The sequence below is a fragment of the Lontra canadensis genome, unplaced genomic scaffold (genome assembly GCF_010015895.1).
Source record: "Lontra canadensis isolate GAN:19392208 unplaced genomic scaffold, GSC_riverotter_1.0 scaffold22, whole genome shotgun sequence".
In the NCBI taxonomy this organism is placed as follows: Eukaryota; Metazoa; Chordata; class Mammalia; order Carnivora; family Mustelidae; genus Lontra; species Lontra canadensis.
The window spans coordinates 15138660-15164621 of record NW_022631016.1 but is presented as its reverse complement, the minus strand read 5'-3'; the positions used below and the strand labels follow the sequence as shown (position 1 = coordinate 15164621).

Below are 25962 nucleotides of genomic sequence, written 5' to 3'. Positions count from 1 at the left end.
ACAAGGCATTGTGATGGTTTTATCCATAAAACAGTTCTTAAATAGATTAAACACTCATATTAGTAAGGAGTATCAATTATTTATTAGTTATTTTATCTTACTTTTTTGCCTAAAATAATATATGACTTTTATGTACAAAATTTCAAAATACTAGTTAAAAATAGCAAAACGCTCTCATTTCAAAACAAAATATGCCAAATGAAAATTTTCAGGGACGCCTTGGTGGCTCAGTCAGTTAAGTGGCTGGTCCTTGATTGCTTTTCAGCTCATAATCTCCATGTGGTGAGATCAAGCCGCATGCCGGGCCCCACACTCAGTGGGGAGTCTGCTTCAGGATTCTCTCTCTCTCTCTCTCTGCCCCACCTCTTTTATAAAATAAATAAATAAGTCTTTAAAAATTTCAGTTTCATCTGAACACTGGTTTACAAAATTTATTTTTATATATTTATTTATTAAAGGAAATATTAGAAACACATTTGTTAATAAACAAAATATTAGCCTAGCATTTTAAAAGGTCTAGTTTCAGTTCACAGGAATGATTCATAAAAGTTCTGTTTGGTTTTTTTAGAAACCAAAGAAACTTTTAATAGAAATCAAAAAAACACAGACCAGGAAAAAAACAACAACAACAACAACCAACATAAACACATTTGTAACACACAGTTGGAAACATCCTCATATGCATGGACATTTATGAATCATAGACAAATATAAATGTGATTATTTAATTAAATTACAATCACTGCAATTTACTGTTGTAACATATGAAGTTTTTCATTTTGACTGAATTTTTATAAAGAAAAGAATGGAAGCACATTTTGAGGAAAATAATCCACATTTTATAGATAAGAAAATTTATACTAGTCTAAATTTATATATTTAAAAGTAGTTAATACTAAATTCAGAATATGAATATTTAGATTAGAAATCTACTGCATTCCCTAGTAAACTGTATTACATATACCAATGGTCATGATTTAGAGTTAGGAGGGAAATATTTAAGTCATAACGACTTTGGGATGGAAATAAATTGAACACTTAAGTCACAATTTTGAAGAAAACAAATTGGAAAAACATTAATATTTAATTTGTTTTCTTCATTCTGTATTGATAGTCGGGAATCTACTGCAGTGGTATATTTCACCATTCTGTGTTCTCTAGAGCCCATCCTAGTGGCATGCATGTAACATACTTTTCAAATGAGCTTACTGGATAAAATGGGTTCTTTCTCAGTCATGGAGAATCCTCTAATATCATAGCAACAAACTTGCAATTGCACAGAATGACATATACCAATACTTTCACTGCATCACTATCTGCATAGAGGGCACTCAGCTAATGTGAGCTGCTTTCACATTGGTATTGGGTAAAACATGGATGATTTTTAAATAGTGTAGCTTCTGCTAGAAATCACATGCATCGGACTGCCAGCATGCTGTGTGTTTTGTTTTTGCTTCTGTTCTGTTTTTGATCTTCAGAAAGGATTCAAATTTACATAATTTCCTTAATTGTTTCTCAAAAACACAATTTGCCAAGTCAAATAACTCATTGCAGATTAAGTAGTGAAGTCATAGAAATAATAAATTACTTTCCAAATTTCATGTTTCTAGAGGGCCAGAAAGCGGATTCATATTTAAATTTGTCTAATTGCAATATATTTTATTTACTCTGCCCTCAAAAATATTTAAAATTAAACAAACAAAGAAAAACAGAAACAGATTCATAAATACAGAGAAAAAAATGACGTTTGCCAGAAAGGAAGGAGGTGTGCAGAAGGATGGGTAGGCAATACAGATGAATGGATGAAATACAAACTTCCAATTATATAATAAATAAGTGGCAGGTATGAAAAGTGAAGCCTGGGTAATGTAATCAGTAATATTATAATAACTATGATGACACATGGTAACAACACTTACCACGGTGAGCATTTTGTAATGTATGTAATTGCCAAATCACTTTGTTGTTCTTGTACCCCTGAAACCAATATAATATTGTATGTCAGTTATACCCCAATTAAAAAAAAAAAAAACCTGATTGCTAGAAATAAAGCATAAAGATAAAAGTAACAATAGCAGTAATAGAAATGTTTCATTAAGAACTTCAAGAACAGAAGAAAATGCTTCCAACACACTTGAAAATGTTTACATTTTATAGATAAAGTTATTCTCATTAAAAGGGTAACATCCTAACCGGATGGTTGTGGGAAAGAAGAGAAACCCAAAAGAACTTGCCAGTTGCTAATTTAGAATTATCTAGTTATTAAACAGAAAATACCAGAATGCAGGCAGGTTAGACTGCCGGAGGATACAAAGCCATAGTGGGTTTTCAGCTTCTAACTATTGGGAATTAAAGGCACAGTTTTTTTTTTTGTTTGTTTGTTTGTTTGGGTTTTTATTGGTCAGAGAGAGAGCGAGAGAGCACAGGCAGACAGAGAGGCAGGCAGAGTCAGAGGGAGAAGCAGGCTCCCTGCTGAGCAAGGAGCCCAATGTGGGACTTGATCCCAGGACGCTGGGACCATGACCTGAACCGAAGGCAGCTGCTTAGCCAACTGAGCCATCCAGGCGTCCCAAAAAAGGCACAGTTTTTAGACATCATACTACTCTTAGTAAATAGACCGCATGTATTCAATTTCCATTGGTAATGACAGTAAGCTTACTCCAACATTCTGTTTTTCCTAACTCTTCATCAGTACCTCCTGCGGTTGTGCCAGGCAGGACATGGCACAAGGATATTTAGTCGCAACTGCACCAAGGTTAAATTCAGTTCAGCTTCCCCCACAGAACACCTAAGGGTAGTAGGTCTACAGACAAACCGGCATTTGTCTGATGCTGAACACTGTGCTTTTAATCAGTAAGTTATGGAAGAGTAATTATACATTGGAGTAATAAAATAATATTCGATCAACATAGGATCTATTTCCATCTAGAAGCATTGAGTCTCTGTACCCCAGTATGGAATAGTGGAAGGCCATTCCAGTCCAGAGTTCAGCAGGAGCAAGACAAGTGGGGACAATGAGAAGGCAAAATGTTGAATGTGGTCAGATGCCTAGCTGTTCTTTTATTCTAGCCTTTCTTCAAGATGTAGTCTTTCCAGAATCTTCTACAAAACAGGTTTTTGCTTTCTTTACCTTTCTTTCCTAACTTCACTAAGGTTGCTTCTAATTCTGCTTGCTCAGAAAATGAACAGAGGGAAATTTACTCAGGTACAATTAAGGCTGCTGATACTAATGATTAGAGCCAATAAAATTATTCTTGTCTCAGGCTTCTAGAACAGATTACTTTGTCTGCTCTGAAAAGGTGAGCAAGTGCCTAGTTGGGAAACACAGGAATACATGAAAAAAATCATAGATGACATTTAGAGTAGAAGAGATATGTTTATATTCTGGCAAGAGTAAGGCCACAAATACCATATAATAAGCCTTGGTAAATTGCACAGCAAGTATGCTTTATTGTCATTTTCCATACACGCTAAATAATCTAAGTACTTAAAATTTTAGAATCAACTTTTAATTCTATGGACATTGGGATTTGCAACAGATTACATTGAATACACACATCAATTCAGAAGGGTTGGTTTTATTTGTGATATTGTATCTTTCTAACCACGCACATGATACAGCTCTTAATTTCTTTAACGAAGTCTAAAACTCAACTTATACAACATTTCAGTAAAATGTTCTGCATATAGGTCTTTCACATCCTTTGGTAGATTTATTTATAGCTTTCTTATAGCTCTGTTAATTAACTTTAGTTAGTTTTTCACCATTAAGAATAATGTACACTGTAGTTTTGTTGTTGGTTGTTTGATGTACCCTTAATCAGTTGGAGAAAGCACATTTCTACTTATTTGCTGAGATTTTTTGTTTTTGGTCTTTTTTGTTTGTTTTGCTAGGTTTCATTGAGTTTATCATGTATGGCTATTACATCCTATTTCTTTGTTTTTCTGTATGTCCATCCTTTAATTACTTTTGTTTTTCCATCCTTCAATTCATTAAACATGTGAATAATTTTTACCCTTTTAAAAATGTCCTTCCTCGTTTCTTCCTTTGTATCTTCCTTCCTTCCCTTTGTTGCTTCCTTCCTTTAATGCTAAATGAAGCAAGTGTGGAACTAAACTGATAAAGATAGTTTTTTTGTTTGTTTGTTTGTTTTGTTTTTTTAACGCAACAGTGGAATGGGTTTGCTATCATTTTGTTTAGGCTATTTACATGTAAAGTATCTCGTGAGTGAGAATGTCTGGTATTGATATCAACAGGTCATAAGCCAAAGAAAACACACTTTTCAGTATTTCCTCCTTCCTCCATTTTCTGGGAAAAAGATGTTTAGGAATGAAATTACCTGTTTCTTTAACTTTAGGTAAAATAACCCAGACCTGATTTTTTTTTTTTTTTTGCTTTAGAAAAATTATGTTTTAAATGAAATTTGATTTTCTTTAATTACTATAGTACTCCTCAGATTTTCTATTCCTTTTGGAGACACCTACGGCATTTTTTATTCCATCCATGTTCTTATTAGTGTTAGTATCATCTATATATGTCTATGTATATCCATACCCCCTTTTTTCGAATATACCGTCTCATATTCGACTTTGATAAACTGATAAATTTATCTAGAATTTATCTTTTGTTTCATTAATCCTTTTAAAAATTAGTCTATTTAACATTAATTTTGGACTTTTAAAAATTAATGACAAAAACATCAGTAATAAAAATATTTATATTTAATTTTCCTGTTATTAATTCTGCATGTATAGCTTTAACTTGTAAAATAAACTGAACATTTGCCTTTTCCTTACATCTCAGAATTAGCAAAATTGCTGAAAAATGGGAAGACTGTGTTTAAGAAATATTTTAAGGTGTTAGTTATAATATTTTGAAATCTACCAGAGTTATATATTAATTCTATGAAAAGTTCTGATTTCAATTATTATTTCTCCCCAAGTATGACTTAACATCCCACACTGCATGAATTTTTCTATAAGAATAAAATTATTCTTTGTGCAAAAATGGCAATTTTTAAATTTCCACCAAATTTATTTAAATTTAAAAACTCAAACTTTTTTTAAAGATTATGTAATTTTTTTTTTGAACCAACTGCTATGCTTTTCTTAGATTAATGATGAAACCAATTGTTCATCCCTTGGACTCTGACAGCATACAATGAATTCTGACAACTTTCTCTCACTCCAGTTCCTGAGTAACATGTAATTTCCTTGGTATGACAAATAATCATTTTAGCATGCAGGTCATGCCTTGGTGTTCGTTTTTCATTTTTCTGTAAGTTAATGAATTCTAGCAAAGAGTGCCATCATAAAGTTGCCCTTTGCCAAAAGTCCTGTTGCAGCATATGGAGCTAGTGACAAGCTACAGTATTAAGGAGATTTGTTTTAAACCAAGCCTCTAAAATGTGCATGGAAATACTAAATAAATTCCTGTGTGTTTTGCAGACAATCCTGGTTTGCTGAGCCATGTCACAGTGGGTATTAGAGTTCTGGATGTCAATGACAATCCACCCGAACTTGCCAGGGAATATGATATTGTTGTCTGTGAAAATTCAAAGCCTGGCCAGGTAAGTTAATTGTTTCCTTCCTATCATTGGACTGGAAGAAAAACAAGCAGCTCTATTTCTATTATTTTTGGGTATAATCCTCAAAATCCTTCAATGTTATTTTTGTGCTCAGTTGAAAATAATGTTATAAAGCTTTATTCTAAGTACCAAATAGATTTTTTTGAGAATCGTTGAAAAAAAATTTTCTCCAGAACCCAAATATAAATCTAAAAATGAACTCATTCATGCATACTTTCATCATACCAATAAAATTATATTGAATGCTTTGTGTGAAGCCCTGTATTAAATGAGGAGGAAATTGTGAACTTTCTTGTACTAATGAAGCTTTGAGACAAGGTTATGGAGAATGGACTGATGTGGTCCATTTTGGAAGGCCTGCAGGAGTGACATGTGAGTGACCATTGAGTAATATTGGTACTAAGAGATGATTAGGTTGGAACAACAGAAAGGGTCTATATGTATTAAGAACATGGGGACAGCAGAAGAAGCAGAAAAGACCTTGAACGGGGGTCATGAGTTTGGATGGAGCATGGCAGCTAGCTAAAAGAGCATGGCAGTTCTGAGGGAAGCCCAGTGTGGCTGTGGCACATAAAGAAAGGAGAAGTCTGAAAGGGGACACACATTTGTGTTTTTTTGTTTGTTTTGTTTTGTTTTTTCTGCTTTGTAACAAATTACACAAACTTAGCAGCTTCACACAATACTTATTTGTGATCCCAGAGTTTCTATAGGTCAGATGTCTGCTCATGGCTTAGTTTGATCTTTGCAGGGGTCTCATAAGACTGCAGTCAAGGTTTCAATAAGGATCAAGTTCTTACTTGAGGCTTGAAATCTCTTCTAAGCACACCTAGTTATTGGTAGCATTACATTTCTTTCAACTATAAACCTCAGAGCTTTAGGATTTTTGATGTTTCCTGGAGTTTCAATATCCCACCCACAGTTTCTTGCTATATGTATGGGTTTCCTCAATAGCCATTTCATCAAACAAGTAAGGAGAGATCTGTAAAGTCTGTTAGAAAATAGTCTTGTAAAATGTAATGTCATCAGGTGAAGGATGTATCAAAACTTTTGCCATATTCTGTTGGTCAGAAGCAAATCACAGGTCACACCCAGACTTAATGAAGAAGGGACTATGGGGAGGCATGGATTCCATGAGGAGCACTTTAAAGTCTGTCACAGGTAGGGGTGCCTGGGTGGCTCAGTAATTAAGCGTCTGCCTTTGGCTCTGGTCATGATCCCAGGGTCCTGGGATGGAGCCCCACATCAGGGCTCCCTGCTCAGTGGGAAGCCTGCTCCTCTCCCTCTCCCACTCCCCCTGCATGTGTTCCCTCTCTCGCTGTGTCTCTCTCTGTCATATAAATAAATAACATCTTTAAAAAAATGTACAAAATAACCATAAAAATAAAGTCTGTCACAGGTGGATCTAGAGAGATGGAAAAGGTCTAGGTCCATTGGAGTCAGATGGTCCCTTTTACTGTTTTTGGCAAACTAGAATGACTGTTCATCCAAAACTACTTTATATTTCAAAAAAAATTTGGAGGGGGGAAAGGGCAGAGGGAGAGACAGACACACAGAAACAGAGAGAGAAAATGTTAAGCAAGCTCTACACCTACATAGAGCAGAACATCGGACTTGATCTCACAACCCTGAGATTGTGACCTGAGCCAAAGTCAAGAATCAGACTCTGAACAGACTGAGCCACCCAGGCACCCCCATCCAAAACTACTTTAATTCATTTTAAAGTTTGTCTTAAATTATAGTACTGAGAAGCACTGCCCATGTATTTTTGTAGAAAGAACAACCAATGATGTGCTAAAGTAATCATTGTTTATGTTTTAATACTTTCTGAGGAGGTATTTGTGTAGATATAAATGGAAAACTGTTTTTTTCATATTCATTGCCCATAAGAAAATTAGAAAATATAAGGAAAAAGTGAATGAGAATTGTATCCAAAAGTAATACAGATTATGTATTGTATTATATTATATTATGTTATGTAACAGTTAATATATTAATATATATTATGCAATATATTGAGATGATCACTTCAGAAGCTTAAGCATTTTTCCGTACCACCATGTCAAAAGCAGGAAGGAACTTTTCAGTACAAATATCTAATGATTTATTTACCGAAGCCTATTTCAGTTGTGTCAGGGCCACAAAGCAAGTTTTAATAATTTGAACAGGATTGGTTGGCTTCATTATTTTCTGTATGACAATAAATAAATAAATAAATAAATAAATAAACAAATAAAGTGAGATACCAATTCAAAAGTATTGCTAGGGAAAAAAAAATATTGCTAAAAAAATCCATTGGAAATAAGGACACCTAAATAAGCTAAGAATCACTTAAGCAATAAAAATGAAAAATATTTAAATAGAATAATAGTGAAAATACATTGTATTGAAAAGGACAAAAAGGGAAATTTGTTTTCTACTCTTTTTATGATAAGACATAACTTTAATATCAGAATCGATCAAGGATATAATCCCTACAGAATCTTGGTTTCTTTGATCCATAGGTTATTCAGAGAATTCAAAATTAAATCATTTGAATGTGATACAGACTTAAAATCCAAACTTAAGCTAATAATTGCATCAACCATTTTTAGATATTCTCTTTTTAGGTAATACATTTCTTTTTCTCTTTCTTTCTTTCTTTTTTTTTTTTTTTTTAACTTCAAGGTAATTTCAAAATTTTTAGGATAGAGTGAGATGCTGTATTGGGAACAATACATACTTGCTAGTCCTAGCCACCTTTGCAGGTAAAAGCACTGAAATTTGGGCAAATAACACTCTGTCCTTGTTCTTGATTTTTCTCCTGTGAATGTTCACATGTGTTTCTAAATCTAAAACACTGGTATTAGATTTCTAGATTGCACTCTCTCCATATTGGCCAGTGACCCTGACCTTTTCCATTGACCTCTTGATTCCAAGAAAGCTTATTCATGCATTCTCTCCAGGTCATCCTCTCCTGTCAGTGCCAACTTGCTAGCCTGGGTCCTTCTGTTTTACCCTCCGCACTGAAGACCTAAGCTTCATAGCATTTCTAAGAAATGATTTATGCGACATCGACAAATGCTTTCTTCATCTCTAAAATAAAGAAAATTGTCAGAATTTTAGGGAGCTTCCAAGCCTGAAATTTTGAGTATATGACTAGATGAGTCTCAAATTCCTTTAAATGTGGATTATTTTATTCTCCTCGGGCATGAGAAGCCATTCCATTTTGTAGAGAAGTCTAAATTTGTGATAAAAATATATCTTTATCTTCTGGCTCCCCTTAGCCTTTTAGATAGTATTTTCCTTTTCTTCAGAGAACTGTTACTGTTTTCAGAAAACAATCACTAGACTTAACACCCTTAAAATCTAATGTATATAGATTTATTTATGTGATTATGGCTATTATCCTTTAAAAACTGTATTCATAGTTAGCATCATTGCTATCTTTAATATTGTATGATTTTAGAAGTCACATTAAGATACTTGGGTTCTTTATATTGCTTAAGTATCTGTTTCTCTAAACATTTGTTTCACCAAAATGAATTAAAACTTTTTACTGAGGTAATGAAAAGCCATTTGAAAATATATTTATTATACCCTTATTTAAACAAACCATTGTCAATCTGTGTGGTCAATTTGTATGATTAACCTATTACAAGGGAAATGGTCTGAATCTTTCTATTCTTTAATTTTGCTGCCTTTGGTTCATTTAACCTTACGTTTGTAGCATTTCTGGAGAAACTTTGTGTGTTTTGATACAGAGTAGGAATAGGGAACTCTATTTAAATAATGATTTGTTGAAATAGGTTTTCTGAAGCATATTTGTACAGCCCAGCTGTACAATGTCTCCTCTTTCTGTAACAATTGCTTTTAGAATTACAGGCATCTATATTATGGATGCTTTGTGTCTAAATATAACAGCATGTGGCCATGGAAGAGAATGGTGTCTTTTGTGAAGCAGAAGTTTAAACCACCTATAAGAGCAGAGTTCACCTTGAATCGGGTATCAATATACCTGAACTGCAACAATATATTTCTCTGACTTAATAAATTTTCCCATTCTGTAAAAAATATATAGAGATCTCTCTCTCTATCTCTCTCTCTCTCTCTCTCTATATATATATATATATATGTATATATATACATATATATTTTAACTACCCTGCATGAAAGAAATATTAAGAAGAAAACCATGCATACATGAAATTTGAAGTCAATTCCCGAAGTAAAGTGAATTCATAATAAATGAGATGGGTCTACCCATAGAAATGGAAATATAAATGACGGGAATTCTTTCTATCTTACTGATATTGACTTTGCCCTGTGTGTGTGTGTGTGTGTGTGTGTTTCATTACAAAGTAAACTTAGGAAACATAACATTTATCATAGAAAATTATATTACCTAACACCAACCTACCTCCATCAGGTCCACTTATTAACAATAAACTTTGTATGAAAAAAGTACCTTGATCAGTAGAGATTTTACACCAAGATTTTATAAAGATCAGGGGTGCCTGGGTGGCTCAGTGGATTAAGCCACTGCCTTCAGCTCGGGTCATAATCTCAGGGTCCTGGGATCGAGCCCCACATAGGGCTTTCTGCTCAATGCGGAGCCTGCTTCCCCCTCTCTCTCTGCCTGACTCTCTGCCTACTTTCTCTCTGTCAAATAAATAAATAAATAAATCTTAAAAAAAAAAAAAAGATTTTACAAAGATCAACTCATTGAACCAACAGAAATTAGTGTTATTATTAAATAAATGTATGATCCGACTTGAGATTATATTATAAAGCAAATTCATTGATTAATTTAAAGAAGATACACCCTGGTGGTGGGTATTATGGAGGGCATGTATTGCATGGAACACTGGGTATGGTGTATAAACAATGAATTTTGGAACATGAAAAAAAATTAAATTACATTTAAGAAAATAAGATACAATGTGCTCCATAGAATATTCTTTTAATTTAAATGTTTAGTTGCACTAGCTCATTTACCTAACATTGTTTGTGTATATCTGTGACACTGACTACTTTGATGTTTTCCCCCTTTAATAAAGCACTCAAGAAGTAACAGACCATAGAAAACACATTTAAAGAGGGTGATAAATTTATTTAATAAAAGAAATACAACATTGATTCTAATTAGTTTATGCTAAAAGTGAATCATTATTCATGGGCATTACCAAAAACTACAGCTTGTTATTATTAATAAATACCAACTATCAATTTGGACTCCCTCCCCGCTTTAGTAGAATAAATTTATGACTGTGTTTCTCTCAGAACTTTCAAAATAATCAAACACTTTATGCACTAATTACATAATATGCACAAGATAGAAAAAAATCCAAGTTCAGTTAAAATGATGAGAGACAGAAAATAAATTGTTATGGATTGTACATCACCCACAAGTTACCACAAATTACACAAATGGAGGGCACATGTAGCACAGTGTAGATAAATCATAACTAACAAAAGGGTAGAAAATATTGATGACAGATACATGGCACTTATCTAGATATCTGCCAGAAGCTTACATCTTTTAAAAATCACAGACATGTTCACTTCTGAGGTGGTTTTCCTAATAAAAGTCTAAGGAAACAATAAATTGAAATCTATCTTCTCCTGAAAGGAAAGGTGATTAGTAAACAGAAAAATTAAATAGACCTTTCCCCGTCAAGAGGATAAGAGGATATCTCCAAGTTTTAGATAAAAGCCAAGCAACATTCTAGGTTTTTGGAAGTATTTTTCAGAAGCATTATAGACGAATAAGTATGGATGCATGAGGCACATTCTGCAGGAATTCAAGACGAATGGCTCACTCATAAACAAAATGTAGCCATCAGCTCATTATTTGCTATGGAAACAAGATCAAGAAGTTTTTGAGAAGACAAATTTGCCGTGACTGAGCTTCCTGGTAAATTCAGATTTGAAATTACTTGTACAAAAATGGAAAGTATATTTTACTAAAGATAACAATAAAATAGTAAAGCTACATTATGAATTATATCAGTGTTTAACAAGTAGAATAACTTGTTTGTAAAAATTTAAAATGGGAAGAAAATTGTTGTCCTAAAGAAGTCATAAGAGGAAATATAAAATAATTTAGTTGGTTTAAGTTAATTGTTCTTTGCCAATCTCTTCCAAAATCACATTCCAAAATAAGAAGTGAATTTGCAAACATGTTAGTAGGTTATGAGGTATCATCGAGAAAATAGGATTGTGCATTGGAGAATGACAATGAGCAAGGATTAGGAGAGATAGGACATTCATTTTCAAAAAGAAAAACGTGTGTCTATTTCATTTACCCCTGAAGACAGTCTTGAAAACTTGATATTTTTATTTCAGTTTAATATTAAGTACCTGAAACGTAGAGAACGTAAGTATGTTTCTCAGATTACACGCACTCTGAACTCCATGGAGCTTTCCATGCACTCAAGAAAAATTGTCAAATTTCTTCTGATTATCCATCAATTTATTCTACTATCAAGTCAAAGCCAATAAGAAGGGGGAAAAAAGATTTTATCCAGAGACCAACTGTAATTTAAACAAAAAAGAAAGCAACAAGGAGATATGTAGATTTTTCATCTTAAAATTAATAGTCTGAAGTGAAGTTAAGAAGAGAAGAATGATAGAGACTTCTTGGGATATGTGGGGGTTGGGGGAAGCTTTTACCTAAATTTCTTGCTGAGAATACATTCTGAGCAATAGAGAGCATTATGCAGATATGGATAAAATAGATCACTTTCTATATAGCCTAAAGCACTTTCTTCACTTCCCCCTTCATGAAGACACATGCTTTTCTGGTCCTACGGTTACTGATGACTCCTTCTTAGTACTTTTACATTCATCTTCATCTCCCTGACCGACTAATGGACTCAATCCATGGGGGAATTTAGCTTTTACCTGCTGTACGTATTGGTATACTATTTCACTTGGAAAAGATTGAAATGGGATGAAATTGAACGAGATGTTTTTAGAAATCATAGCAATTTTTGAAATGAACACAGTATATTTCACATGCAGGAAACACTCTCTTTTTTAAGATTTTATTTATTTATTTGAGAGAGAGAGAACATGAACAGAGGGGTTGGGGTGCAGGGGAGGGGCAGAGAGAGAGGGAGAAGCAGGCTCCCTGCTCAGTACAGGGCTTGATCCCGGGACCCTGGAATCATGACCTGAGCCAAAGGCAGACACCTAACCACCTGAACCATCCAGGCACCCTAGGAAACATTCTTTTTACAGCTTCTTCTCCCTCTCTTTCTTTTAGTTTCTCTAAGGAAGGGCTAGAAAAAGGACACCTAAGCATTAGTATTTTTTTTTTTTTTTAAAGAGGAAAATATTATCTTGTGTATTAGTTTGGATACTTCCTTGCTAAGAGTGTAATGGCTACCGCTATGGAATTTGCATTGTTTTTAAGCCACCTGGAAGAGCCATTTATATATTCTAAATTTCTCTGCTCCATGATGCGCATAGTCCGAATTTTAGAATTGCTTTCTCTCAGCACTGTAAATGAGAAGTATTCCATAAAACTGTGAGTGGTCTGGTTTTGCTTCTGCTACCATTTTAACAGTTTTGAGGCACATCACAAACCTTTAGGGTCTCACATTCCTTATCTTAACTATGTTAACATAGAGGGGCTAGGTCATGCTCTCAAAGGTCCCCTGAAATGGTAAAAATAATATGGCTCCACTGTTTTTGCATTTACCTACTGAGAGCGACATACACTGCAAAGCTGTTCTACAGGAACACTAGGATATTTATATTTGTACAAACAATACTTCCTGTTTCCTCAAACAGGTGTTCTTACGAAACCTTGCAGTTAATTGGCCCCAAGTTACTGTAGGTGATAAAGAAAAAAAAAAAAAATTAAGCGTTGGTGCTATGCTAGAAAATAAAGCATGGATGATTATAAATTGTTCCATAACCTGTTTCCTAAGATCTCATGCAAGTACAGGCCAGTTAGCTGGGACACTTATTACTCGAATTTTAAAAGACTGAGGGTGGATAAAGGGGTCTTTTAAAAATCCTTTTATGATGGCAATTAAAAATGCTATAATATAATTAAAATCAAAGGAATAAGTCAAATTAATTTTCCTATTTAGTCTTTGTTTTTTTTTTCAGGTAATTCATACCATCAGTGCCACTGATAAAGACGATTTTGCAAATGGACCAAGGTTTAACTTTTTTCTTGATGAACGCCTATCTATAAACCCAAACTTCACTCTGAAGGACAATGAAGGTGAATGTGATTTACATATACTTTCTAACCTATGTGATATCTGTTTTGACTTCATGTGGAATAGGCCTGAGCAGTTTTGCTTTATGCGTACACACCCATGAACAGCTTGCAAATCAGCATTCAAAGTCAGTTTGATGTTAATGTGCTATGATCTGTGAATAGCTTGTATTTAAAATTGAGCCATATGTACAAATAACTTTCATTGAGTTTATTCAGAAGCATCCCTTTAAACAAGAGATGTACATGTAATATGCTTTTGGGCAAATTTTAAGAGAAATCTTAGCTGACAAACATGTTTATGAGAGTTGCTTGCAATTGCTAGGAGGTAGAAAAATTTTAAATTAGGAAAAATGAAAAATATGTCCTAGGGACAGTTAGGAAAGGAAATGCAATGTTTGAACTCATCTTGCATTAGCAAGGCTATCAAGATGTGGTATACAAATTATATTTCCTCTTGTTATTATGAATATTTTTCAAAATGTGGGTAGAAAATATGCATAATTGCAGAATATTGTGGAAATTTTGAATTGCTTTTGTTTAAACTTCTGTATTGTGTGAAGGAAAAAAGAACACCATAATTTAGTAACTAGAGAAGATTCTCATGTTTTAGGTTCCCTGTTCGGTAGATTTCTCAAGGTTGCGTAAAATTCCACCTTTCTATAAAGGAAGCATTAAATCAGTCAATATGTGCAGTGTTCTGATTTGTATCAACTTTCTTCTTCCCTAAAACTATCTTTGATCATGCTTATCTGAATATGTTATTATTTGGAATTTAACACTAGCCTCAAAATCCTGTTAGAGAAACAATGACAGATACATTTAGGAGTAACATTTAATTCCCTTTCTGTACCCTCAGGGAGACATATTATATATATAATATCACTAAATGTCAACTCACTAAAACATTATGTCCATTTTCCTTAGCTTCTTTAAATTATCATAACAAGGATACCAAATTGTACATGGTTTACATGAAAATCCAAAGCTGCTTATTCTTCTCTCTCATTTTAACTTCCTTATGATCAGCTCTGCCTATGGAAATACTATATTGAATATAGTATTTATGGTATTTAATACTATATGGAATATAATGTAATATGAAATATTATATGGAAATACATATTTGTGCATGTTTTTATATGATAAATTATAATAATTGATCACTATACATTTATATACATTTGGACATCCCATCCTACGATACTAAATATATTTAATGTAATTAACTATGGGAAATATGTAAAAAAAATTAATGTATATTTCCCATATTTCAGATAATTGTGTAATTTGGGGAGCATTCAACTTTCTGTCTTGGTCAGTTAAAATCATACCTCAATCCCTATATTTATATTTCAGTTGTTTCTTTTGCCATTTTTTAAAAGATTTTATTTATTTATTTGACAGACAGAGATCACAAGTAGGCAGAGAGGAAGGCAGAGAGAGAGGGAGAAGCAGGCTCCCCACTGAGCAGAGAGCCTGATGCAGGGCTTGATCTGAGGAGTCTGAGATCATGACCTGAGCTGAAGGCAGAGGCTTAACCCACTGAACCACCCAGGTTCCCCCCCCCGCCATCTTTTCCCATCCTGATAAAGTTTTTATTTTACATTTTAAGTAATTTTAATTTGATAATACAATCATGAGGATTTGACTTGGATTTAAAGGTGTTTTATATTCAACTTATTTAACCTATGTAAGTATAATTCCAAAAGTATTTTTAAAAGAAACAAGAGAATTTTACTATTGTCGAGACCCACTTAGTGACTGAAAGTTCTTCATAAAAAATTTTATATCTGGGGTGCCTGCATGGCTCAGTTGGTTAAGCGGCTGCCTTCAGCTCAGTCATCATCTTAGGGTCCTGGGATCAAGCCCCATGTCAGGCTCCCTGCTTGGCAGGAAGCCTGTATCTCCCTCTCTTTCTGCCTGCTGCTCTGCCTACTTGTGCTCTCTCTCTATCTCTCTGTTAAATAAATAAGTAGATGAAGTCTTAAAAAAATTATATTTAGAATTTATGGTCTTAATGCATGGGTATGTTCAAAATGGCTTAATTCAATGATTTGACATCACTAGTGGTGGGAAGTCATTTTAAGGAGGTCCCCTCAAACATATGCACACTTTTAAAAGGGTTTATTGTACTGATGTAAATTTTTTTAACATTTATTTTAACCATATCAGTGAATGCTTAAGCCAGCTATACTATGTCAAGTATGTGAGGCCTCTAGACAGTTGTGTAGGGATAAAGAAGTTTTAATCTATGTGTAAGACTATTTTTAAGAAAATATTGGGAATTGATAAAATTATAAATAACACAGGAAAACTTATTTTGAATAAGTAACAACAGTTTCTAGAAAAGATTCAAAAACATAGCTGAAAACGTGTGCTTATGAAAGCAGACTTGATTATTCTAGATAAGCCAAGTCACCTAACTTTCCAATCTTCAGTTTTTACATCCACAAATTACGGTTTTTAAAATACCCACTTTAGGAGTGCCTGGTTGGGCTCAGTCAGTTAGGTGTATGACTCTTGGTTTCAGCTCAGGTCATGATCTCAGGGTTGTGAGATTGAACCCTGTGTGGGTCTCCATGCTGGGCGTGGAGTCTGCTTGAGATTCTCTCTCTCCATCTCCCTCTCCTTTTGCCCCTTGCCTCCAAAAATAAATAAATAAATAAATAAATAAATAAATAAATAAATACATGCATACATAAATAAATAGATAAAAAAATAAAATACTCACTTTGGAACATTGGGAGAATAATGATACCATATAAAAGATGCATTTTTCTCTAAACACAAGGCAGCTACAGATAATACTATATAGAGACAAGATTAAAAAAGGAATAGCCATACCAAAATGAATATACTCATATAAGTATATGGACCCTTATGATAAACATAAACACCAAAGCCAAACACAGAATTAAATCTATGCTATCATATGAGAGTTTAAAACTATTAAGCCTCAAAGATAAAGAGAAAGAAATTTATACTATCAAAAAGAAAATGCAAAATAATTAAAAAGCAATGATAGTTAGATTTTTAAAAATTTTTAAAGATTTTATTTATTTATTTTAAAGAGAGCCTGGGGTTGGGGGAGCCCAGAGGGAGAGGGAGAGTTTTAAGCAGGCTCTCTTCTGAGTGTGGAGCCTGGGAGGGGCTCATTCCACCACCCAGAGATCAGGACCTGAGCCACAACCAAGAGTCAGTTGTTTAATCGACTTGCCACCCAGGCACTCCAATAATTAGTAAACTAGATTCTTGGTTAAAAAACTAAAATAGCATAAGTTGATAAAAATCACCTGGTCAAAATGCTGATGAAAAATAATTTGCTAATATCAGCCTTCTCTACAGTTACTTAAAAATAGTAAACTATTAGGAATGAAGGAGGACTCATTATTAAAGATGTTTTCCAATGTATAAACATAAGTCTTTTACGTTTAACTACTGACATTTTGGCAAATATTGTGTTAGTCTTTGCCTTCGGGATCTCTGCAGAATATAACACATAAGAAAAGATCTTATAATTCATATTTCATTTCATATGTTAAAACTTGAAGAGTAAACCCTAAAAATTAACAGCATAAAAATCTGTATTTTCCAAAGCAAGAAAAGTTTTTCAGAAAACTTAATAATGAAACTTATTTTATCAGTAGAACAGAAGACCAGAAAGGAGAAGAAAAGATGGAAAATAAAAGCATAGAAAATGATAGAAAAAAGTAGATATTAATTCAAACATACAGTAGCCATTATCAAACTGAATATAATTTTTAATCAAAGCTATCTCATATTTAAATGTGTGTGTGTGTATATACTGCTTAGATGAACTATACCAAATACAAAATGATATAGAAAGTTTGATATAAAATGTTAGAAATAGTTAGCTTATTGCTTCAAAAGAAGCAACTATTGTTAGAAAAACAAAACAAATCCAAAACTTGGTGTCTTAAAACAAGATCTTTATTTAGGTCACATTTCTAACAATGAGCTATTTCTGATAGGTTCATCTAAGCAATTCTTCTGGTTTCAGGATAACTTCAGTCACTACACCTAAGCAGTATTGTACAGAACGTTCTTGATTCAAAAAGAAAGAAAAAAATGGAGAACAATAATAAGTAGAAACAAATTACAAGATTAACCTTGATGATGAAATTGCCTATATGAAAATTTAAGAGAACCTACAAAAACATCTTAAGTAATAATGGGATACTTTGCCAATTTTTTGAAATACTAATAAATACCTCAAAATGCATAGATTTCCTATATTTAAAACATATGGCTAAGTAATAAATCAGCTACAATTTAAAATGGCAAAAACAAATGAAATAAATTAGCCTCAAATCTTTCTGAATCATTATAGAAAAAAAATCCAATATATAATGTTCAAGTTTATCCTATGTAAAGAACAATGTTACTGAAAATATAAAACCATGCAAGAAATATATTTACCAAATTAATGAATCAGAGTGCTCAGATGTTCATATTAATTTATAAATTAAATATAGTTTTAATGACAAACTGAATTTAGTAATCTGTTAATAAAATGCAAATGGCAAACGATTAAAAAAAGCAAGAAAGTGTTGGAAAAAAAGATGAAGGAGATACATAGCTATCAGAAAGAAAAGAAAAGAGGGCATATCCTAACAGAAATCCAGACATTATAAAGATGAATGTAGTGCGGGTAAACCCAGACAGTTGGATTTTCTTTTTCTTTTTCTTATTTATTTATTTATTTATTTATTTATTTTTGGTAATGCAAGTGCATGACTTAGGCATCCATTGCGAAGGCATTCACTTCAAAGAGGCATCTACTTCAAAGGGATGTTCACTTCAAAGAGAGCTCGCTGGAATAAACATGTTGCCAGCCACAGGACTAGATGAAGATCCAGGCCTCTTCACCCTGCCTCCCGAGACTCTTTGTTTTAGACATCTTAATTGATTTTGATAACTGATCATTTGGGCCTTCCTCCCTCCCTCTCTCTCTCTCCCCTTGTTTTTTAAATTCCCCCTCTTATGTGTTAAATTCATGGATAGAGTGAGCCCCCCAAACCATAGGACCTATCCTTGACCCCCAAACAACAGAACTTCAAGCCCCCCCCCCCACACACACACATATTCTCTTTCTCTCTACCCTCCACCTCTCTGTGTGGACCCAAGCGTACCATGTAATCTTCGGGACATGTAAGTAATAAGTCTTTTTTCCAAAGTGTCCTGATGTTTATTGCTGAAAAGTGTCTTGCAATCATAAGAATCGTAAGTTCTGGTCCAGCCAAAACATTGGTTATTGGTAGGCTGAGACCAGCACTAAACAATGAAGTACTCCTTAAATATAGTAGGAGTACAGAAATAGATAAAGAGAAGAGGAGAACAAATTGAGGGAACTGAAATAAAATGAATAGATATCTAAATCTGTACATAGATATATGAAATTGATAGAAGACAAAGGTAGCATTTTTAGCCATTGTGGAAAGGGCAATCCAAAAAGTACATAGAAATGGACCAACTGTTTCTATATCTAGAGAAACTAAAATTAGAATATCTCAAATACATGCACAAAAAATAAATTACACATATATTAAAGAACTACTTTTACAAGAAAAATTCTAAGAATTTTAGAGGAAAATGAAGTGAACTCATTTCATATAACTGGGATAGGAAAGGATTTCGTATAAAAGACACAAATAGTATATTCATAAAACATTAACAAATGTGATAATGTTAAAATTATTATATTCCTGCATCAAACGATTTCTAAATAAAACTTAAAAACAGGTTCTAGCCTAGGGTAAGATAGCCATACTTACAAATGAGTAAGGATTAGTATCATGAATATATTTACAAAACAAAGTAAGCATTCCAAATAGGAAACAAAATAGCGAAAGGATAAAATAATTAACAGAGGAAAAAGAACAAAAAAGTAAATAAACCTATGAACATATGAACATGTGTTCAAAACTAGTAATGATCTTACACATAAACAGAAGACAACAGCGTAAATGTTGCATGCATCCCATTAGTCAAAAATAAAAACAAAATCTGGGAATGTCAATCATTCAACAACTAAGTAGTCATTGACAATGTGTCATAAGAGCCCTCACACCATTATGTTAAGATTGTACCTTACCTACATGATAAGCAATGAATCTTGACCCAGTTTCATGGATGCTGGCACAAGGCTCTGTACTCCTGGTTCAAAGAGAAATGCTTCATTTTTCATGGCACGGGAAGTAGTATGAACTTCACATTTTCTCTGATTCCTCTAACCCCAAAGACTGGGAGAATGACATGGCATAGCCCAGGTGCGTGGTATACATGCAGTGGGTCTGCTTAACAACAGAAGAACCTTCAACTAGGGAGTTGCAATATTCTGTAAGAGGCTGCAAGGAAATTAGGTTTGCCTTGGCCCTAGAGGTTGTCCTCGTATTTATATAATGGGGTGATAAATAAGCCTGCTTCTGTTCTGGAAGGAGGCACTCCCGCTATCTTCCAACGCTGTCTTCTACGTTCTGAATGAGTCTGTCCTAGATACTCTGACATGAATAATGAAGTCCTTTGTGCCTGACCCAGGAGCCATGTGTCTTCTGGCAGCATCCATAAATCTGTAACAGGCTAACCTGTTAGCACCTGAGTCTGGTAAAATCTCAATCCCTCTTAACACATCATCGAACTAATTCCTACTAAAAACTGTTGTAAAAAATAAAACAACCCACTTGTTTATTTATTTATTATAACTTACTCATATATGTATGCTAAGCTTAGTCCAGAGACAGATAACTCACCCATGTTTATGTCTGCAAGCATATAATACCACTAATGTCCTCACAGCAAGTCAGATCTTGAAGAACAAAGGTTTCTTCACATGTTCCCTCCTATTTACATAAAAATTTCTTTGTTTGGGGCCTATTTTTCAGTATTCCCTGTGACATGCACTGTAAGTATATTGGTAGAAAACACCAGCATGCAGCTAATATTCTGCTCAAAGAAACAAGAGTCCTATCAAAGCAAATATGTCCATTCAGAGAACGCATAGCCCAAACACTGATTGCTTTGGTTGATAGCATTTTTTTTCCTTTTATAAAGATATAAATCTCTAGTGAAATTATCTGTCCTTCCTTTTTTCCTCTCTTTCATAAATATATTAATCTTAATGATTTTATAATCATTGTCGACTACCTCTTAGTGTCTCAATAAGATAACAGGTTTTGGTTTCTCATCGGGGAGATTGGAGAGACAGTACTGGGACACATGGTCTTGTTTCTTGATACATCTAGTAATTTTTTTTTTTTTTTTTTTTTTTGGTTAGATGTCACATGTAGTGTATGGATGTAGGAGTCTCACATGACAATGTGTTTCTTCAGGGATTGTCACCCTTTTCTCTGATACACAAGGAGAGAAGGGGATCATTATGGTAACCCAATCAGAGTTGTGCTAAGTCACAACTTTTGATTTGTAGTTTTGTTCAGATTCAATCTCTGCCCTGTTGCTAGGACATGGCACTCTAGGACTTTCAACTGGGGGCTTGTTCGTGTACTGGGACCATTACCCTGGTCCCCAGCTTTGACTATTACCTGTCCAATACAAAGAGAGGGGGCGGAAATCTCTTCTTTGTATTCCGGGCCTTTTCCACTTAGACTTTTAGGTTTCTGCTCAACTTTCAATTTAACTTCCAATTTAAACTTTCAACTTAACAAATGTCTTTAGGGAAAGTCAGCCATGTGTTTAAGGGCCTTCAATTTCCAATTTGACTGCAGGCCCAGGAGACTTCAAAAAGTTTTAGTTTCTTTGTCCCCAGGCTGGAATTCCATCCTCCCGTTAGTTTCTAGTACAAACAAACGGGTTTTAATCCGCAGCCCCGCGCTCATGGGCTTCCCCTCTCCGGAATCTTGCCCCATCTGGTTATCTTGCTTCAGGAGTTCCTGAATGTCCTTAAGCAGACACTTCACTGGGATGTCCAGACTTTTCTCTTTGTTATCACTAAGAGTATTTGTCAGTCAAACACCATTTTACCTAGACCTCCATTTTATAAATGGAGGTCAAGTATTTTTATTTTTCAAATATTTTGACAAATAGTTGGCATATAAAATGGGCTCAGAAGAAAGGATGTTGTTCAGTAATAACCTAATTATCACAGAGATGCTGGCTCCCTGATATCACTGATATGCTGCAGATATGTATTCCTTAAAATTGAATTGAAACAGGTTCAGAACTCCATCCTATATACTGAGTAAAACCAAGAAAACCTTTGAAAAAATCCATCCTATATACTGAGTAAAACCAAGTAAAACCTTTGAAAAAATTCTGAAAGTGGTATTGAGTAACAGCATTGCCACTCCATACCAGGTACCACCTCAACTGATTATTTTGTATTTCTCTGGCTTTCGTTTGCCCCGTTTCTGTGTCCCATGTCTGCTGCATTCCTTCTCCCGCAAGTACCATGCGCTCAAAGCACACATTAGTACCAAAAGTGTGGGTGGACAGAGGACGGTGAAAAAACAGCCGAGCTCAGCATATATCAGAAAGGAATAATAGGTGAAAGAAATTGTAGCCTAAAAATAGATTTCAAACTCATTCTTTTAAATCTTTAGGGCTAACTATGTGCAGCTAAATAAACTTGGCCTGGGGAGAGATTCAGAAAGTCACCCCCAAAGCAGAGTGACGTTGAGATTCACAAGAAGATATTTAAATACTGGCCCAAATCTACTCATTACCCCTTATGATGTTGGAGAAATCACTGGGAATCAGAGCTCGAAGATCTTCCCTAAGCGGAATCATTGCAAGGGTCACATAGGTTGAAAGACAGAGGCAGTTAGTGCACATTGGGAGGCATTTGCTATTGGAAAGAGAAAACCATACAGACTTTTTGAGTGGACACATGGAAACTTCGCCAATTTAAAATTTCTTGTAAGATAGAAAAACTCAACTAGTGCTGAAAACTGAATTAGTAATCAGAAAGATGGAAGAAGAAGCAACACGCCCCAGAGGACAGTGCTTTTCCCACACTCTCACGGGGCATGCGAGGTGGGGCCCATGTCCTTGGGCACCTGCTGCCCGTGAGTCCTGTGGCACTGTGCTACCTCTCCTGGTTTCTCTCCTCTATCAAGCTTCAGTCACTTCCCTCTCTTTACCACAGACTGGGGAAACCGTGACTCCATCCATACTCTGAATCATAACTGGAAAAAGTTAACGCCTTTAAGAGCAAATTGGCCAGCACCTCAGTCACCCGATACCCAGTACCCAAGAGACCTCAACCAGAGCAGACCCACTTTTTTTTAATGACAGATGGTTATATGATAGCTGTCATCTCCCTGATGACAGCCATTGTCACACTGTGGGTTCTCTCCCCATTTAGACTGTAAGATTCAGGAATGCACGGACTTTTGTCTGACTTATTTACCTGCTATATTCCTAAATCCTACCATGATATCTGACACAGAGGAAATTTTAAGTAAGTATCTGTTAAGAAATATAAGAGGGAAAAGCAGCAAAGAAGAATGTTTTAGTAGAGTCCGGAAATAGGTCGCCTCTATTTGAAACCTGGGTTCTCTGCGGATTATGTGTGAAACTACTGCCACGTCCTCATTCTCAGTGTGTCGGTTTCCTCTTTTGTAAAATGGATATATGGAGACAATCATTACTATTTCACGCTTCTGAAGAGAGATCAAAATATAAAGAATTTGAAATTACATAGGAAGAGTTACAAGTTATAAAGGGTACATTGAAGGTAACTAAAAAAGAAATACGAAGATGGAACCATAATATGAAATACCCAAATAAATTACTCTGTGTAAAGACATATTTAAGATTGATACAATATGTATATATATAAAATGCCAGAGAAATTCCTTAAGTTGACAGATAAGAAAATAACTTTACCAATTTCCAGACAATGAATATAAATTGTAAGGAGTATAAATGGTCCTGAACTGCTCATTTGCAACATTACAAGCTAATAGTCCGTGGGTCTTCTTTTAGTGACGTTTGAACAAAAGAACTACAATAAAGTAATCCTTTTCTTATTAGGATATCACTCATGACAATTAGGGAAGAGTATTTTAAAATGCTGAATGCCTGAGAAAAATCTAAAAAACTATCAAGAATAATAAAATTTCATGGATAAAATATTTGGAGCTACAGCGGCCCTATGAAAATAAGATAAGAATATCTGAAAAGGTAGAGACAAAGTATAAAATGAACAATATATAATTACACATCAAACAGAAATAATGATTTAAGTGTAGAGTTTAATCACATATATGAGCAATAATGATAATATAGAAAACATGCTTCTTAAGAAATGTCTATGAAATGGTCTTTGGATATTTCCAATAAGAACATACTAATTTATTGTTTTTTTTTTTTAAGATTTTATTTATTTGACAGAAAGAGAGATCACAAGTAGGCAGAGAGGCAGGCAGAGAGAGAGGGTGGGAAGCAGGCTCTCTGCTGAGAGAGCCTGATGCGGGGCTCGATCCCAGAACCCTGAGATCATGACCTGAGCCGAAGGCAGAGGCTTAACCCACTGAGCCACCCTGGTGCCCTTATTTATTGTTTTTAATTTAAAAATGAAGCAAAGCACCTGAAATGCACACACACACACACACGCGCGTGCGCGCGCGCACACACACACACACACACACACACACACGGCTTTATTTCATTGTTTGACATTTACACGGCTTCCAGCGTTCTATAGAAGACTCACACTATGTTACTATTCATCACCCTTCTTATTCTCTCTTCTTAGAAAGAATGGGCTTTTTTTTTCCCTCTAAAAGAAATTCTGTAGTCAGCTCTTAGATTAACATTGGTTTTCTCCTACCACTTAATCTGTAAAGGGGCATGCGTTGACTGTGGTGTATAAGGCCCTCAGTGATCTAAGCTGTCCAGAATGTTAGGAGTTAAAACACAAAGCTCCTGCTTATGGGGGACTTGCCATCTAGTTGGGGAAATGAGGATGTTATGAAATGTAACTTGTGAACTCGGTGACACTTGAGTTCCTTTAAGGAGATCACTAAAGATTGTATTGTTCAAAAGACATAGAACATGATTTGACCTTACAGGATAGAACCTGTTCCACCAGGTAAAGTGAACCTGAGAATACTTTTCAATTAGATGAAGAATTGAGACAGTGTAGAGAGGACAGAATGCAACAACAGTTAGAAGATCTAGCCGGGGAGATGTGGCAAAGCAGAGACACAGGCATTGGATTCACTCCTGAGAACATAATAAGCATTAAGCACTGTGCTATATTCTACGCTGGAAAATATACCCTTTAGTTAATCCTTTAAATGCTCTAATACCAAACTGTGGTGGATAGAAAATTTTGTATTTGACCAAAATCTGTAATATTTATTTGGAAAATTAGGACCCTTACCTATTAAATACTAAAGACTTTGATTTGGAAAATAACCAAGTGAAGGATTTCTTATTTTTCTTTTTGCAATATATACAGTATGTTTAATAATGACCTTATTTATCATTAACTAACATATCTAATAATTTTAAAATAAAAAAGAAGAGTTCAGAAGAAAATATTTAAGTCACAACATTTTTAAATTACATTACTCTAAAACAACAAAAAAAAACAAAAAATGCTTTTGCTTAAAATGAAATTATTCCAAAGACCACCGAATCTTTGTTTATATTTTTTCAAAGATTTGTTTATTTATTTTAAAGAGAGAGTGAGGGGGCTGAAGGGAAGGGACAAAGGGAGAGAGAGAATCTCAAGTAAACTCCCCACTAAGCACAGAGCCAGACGCAGGTCTTAATCTCATGACCCTAAGATCATGACACTGAGATCATGACCTGAGCCAAAATCAAGAGTCCAACTTAACATACCCCAGGCATCTCCAACCACCTAATCTTAAAATTATGACCAATGAACTTCATTTTAGCCTCAAAAACTCCATTGTTTCATTTCCACTTCTTAACCAAACATCTGCAGCCATAATGTCACAAAGTCCATGAGAATAAGTTTATACCAGGGTTCTGTGCACACAATAACTTTGTTTATTCATTTTATAATACAAAAGTGTAATCTAATCCCCTAATCTAAAATTATCATTAGTCTACCAGGTAAATCTGTTCTGCTTCATGGTCTTTATGATGCCTCTTGAGGGACTAGGTTTTATTTGATGCAAGGAGATTTGCCAGCCTAATTCCTAG

At 34.4% G+C, this 25962-nt stretch overlaps 1 protein-coding gene across 4 annotated transcripts in view; it reads left to right on the top strand.

The window, feature by feature from the left end:
* The window catches only part of CDH18 (cadherin 18), a 970896-nt gene that overhangs the window by 927488 nt on the left and 17446 nt on the right, over positions 1-25962 (top strand). For all 4 annotated transcript variants that reach the window (XM_032861903.1, XM_032861902.1, XM_032861905.1 and 1 more), the window contains 2 exons: positions 5449-5570; positions 13689-13806. In XM_032861903.1, the coding sequence (XP_032717794.1) occupies positions 5449-5570; positions 13689-13806 (240 nt within the window). The remainder of the gene's footprint in view (positions 1-5448; positions 5571-13688; positions 13807-25962) is intronic.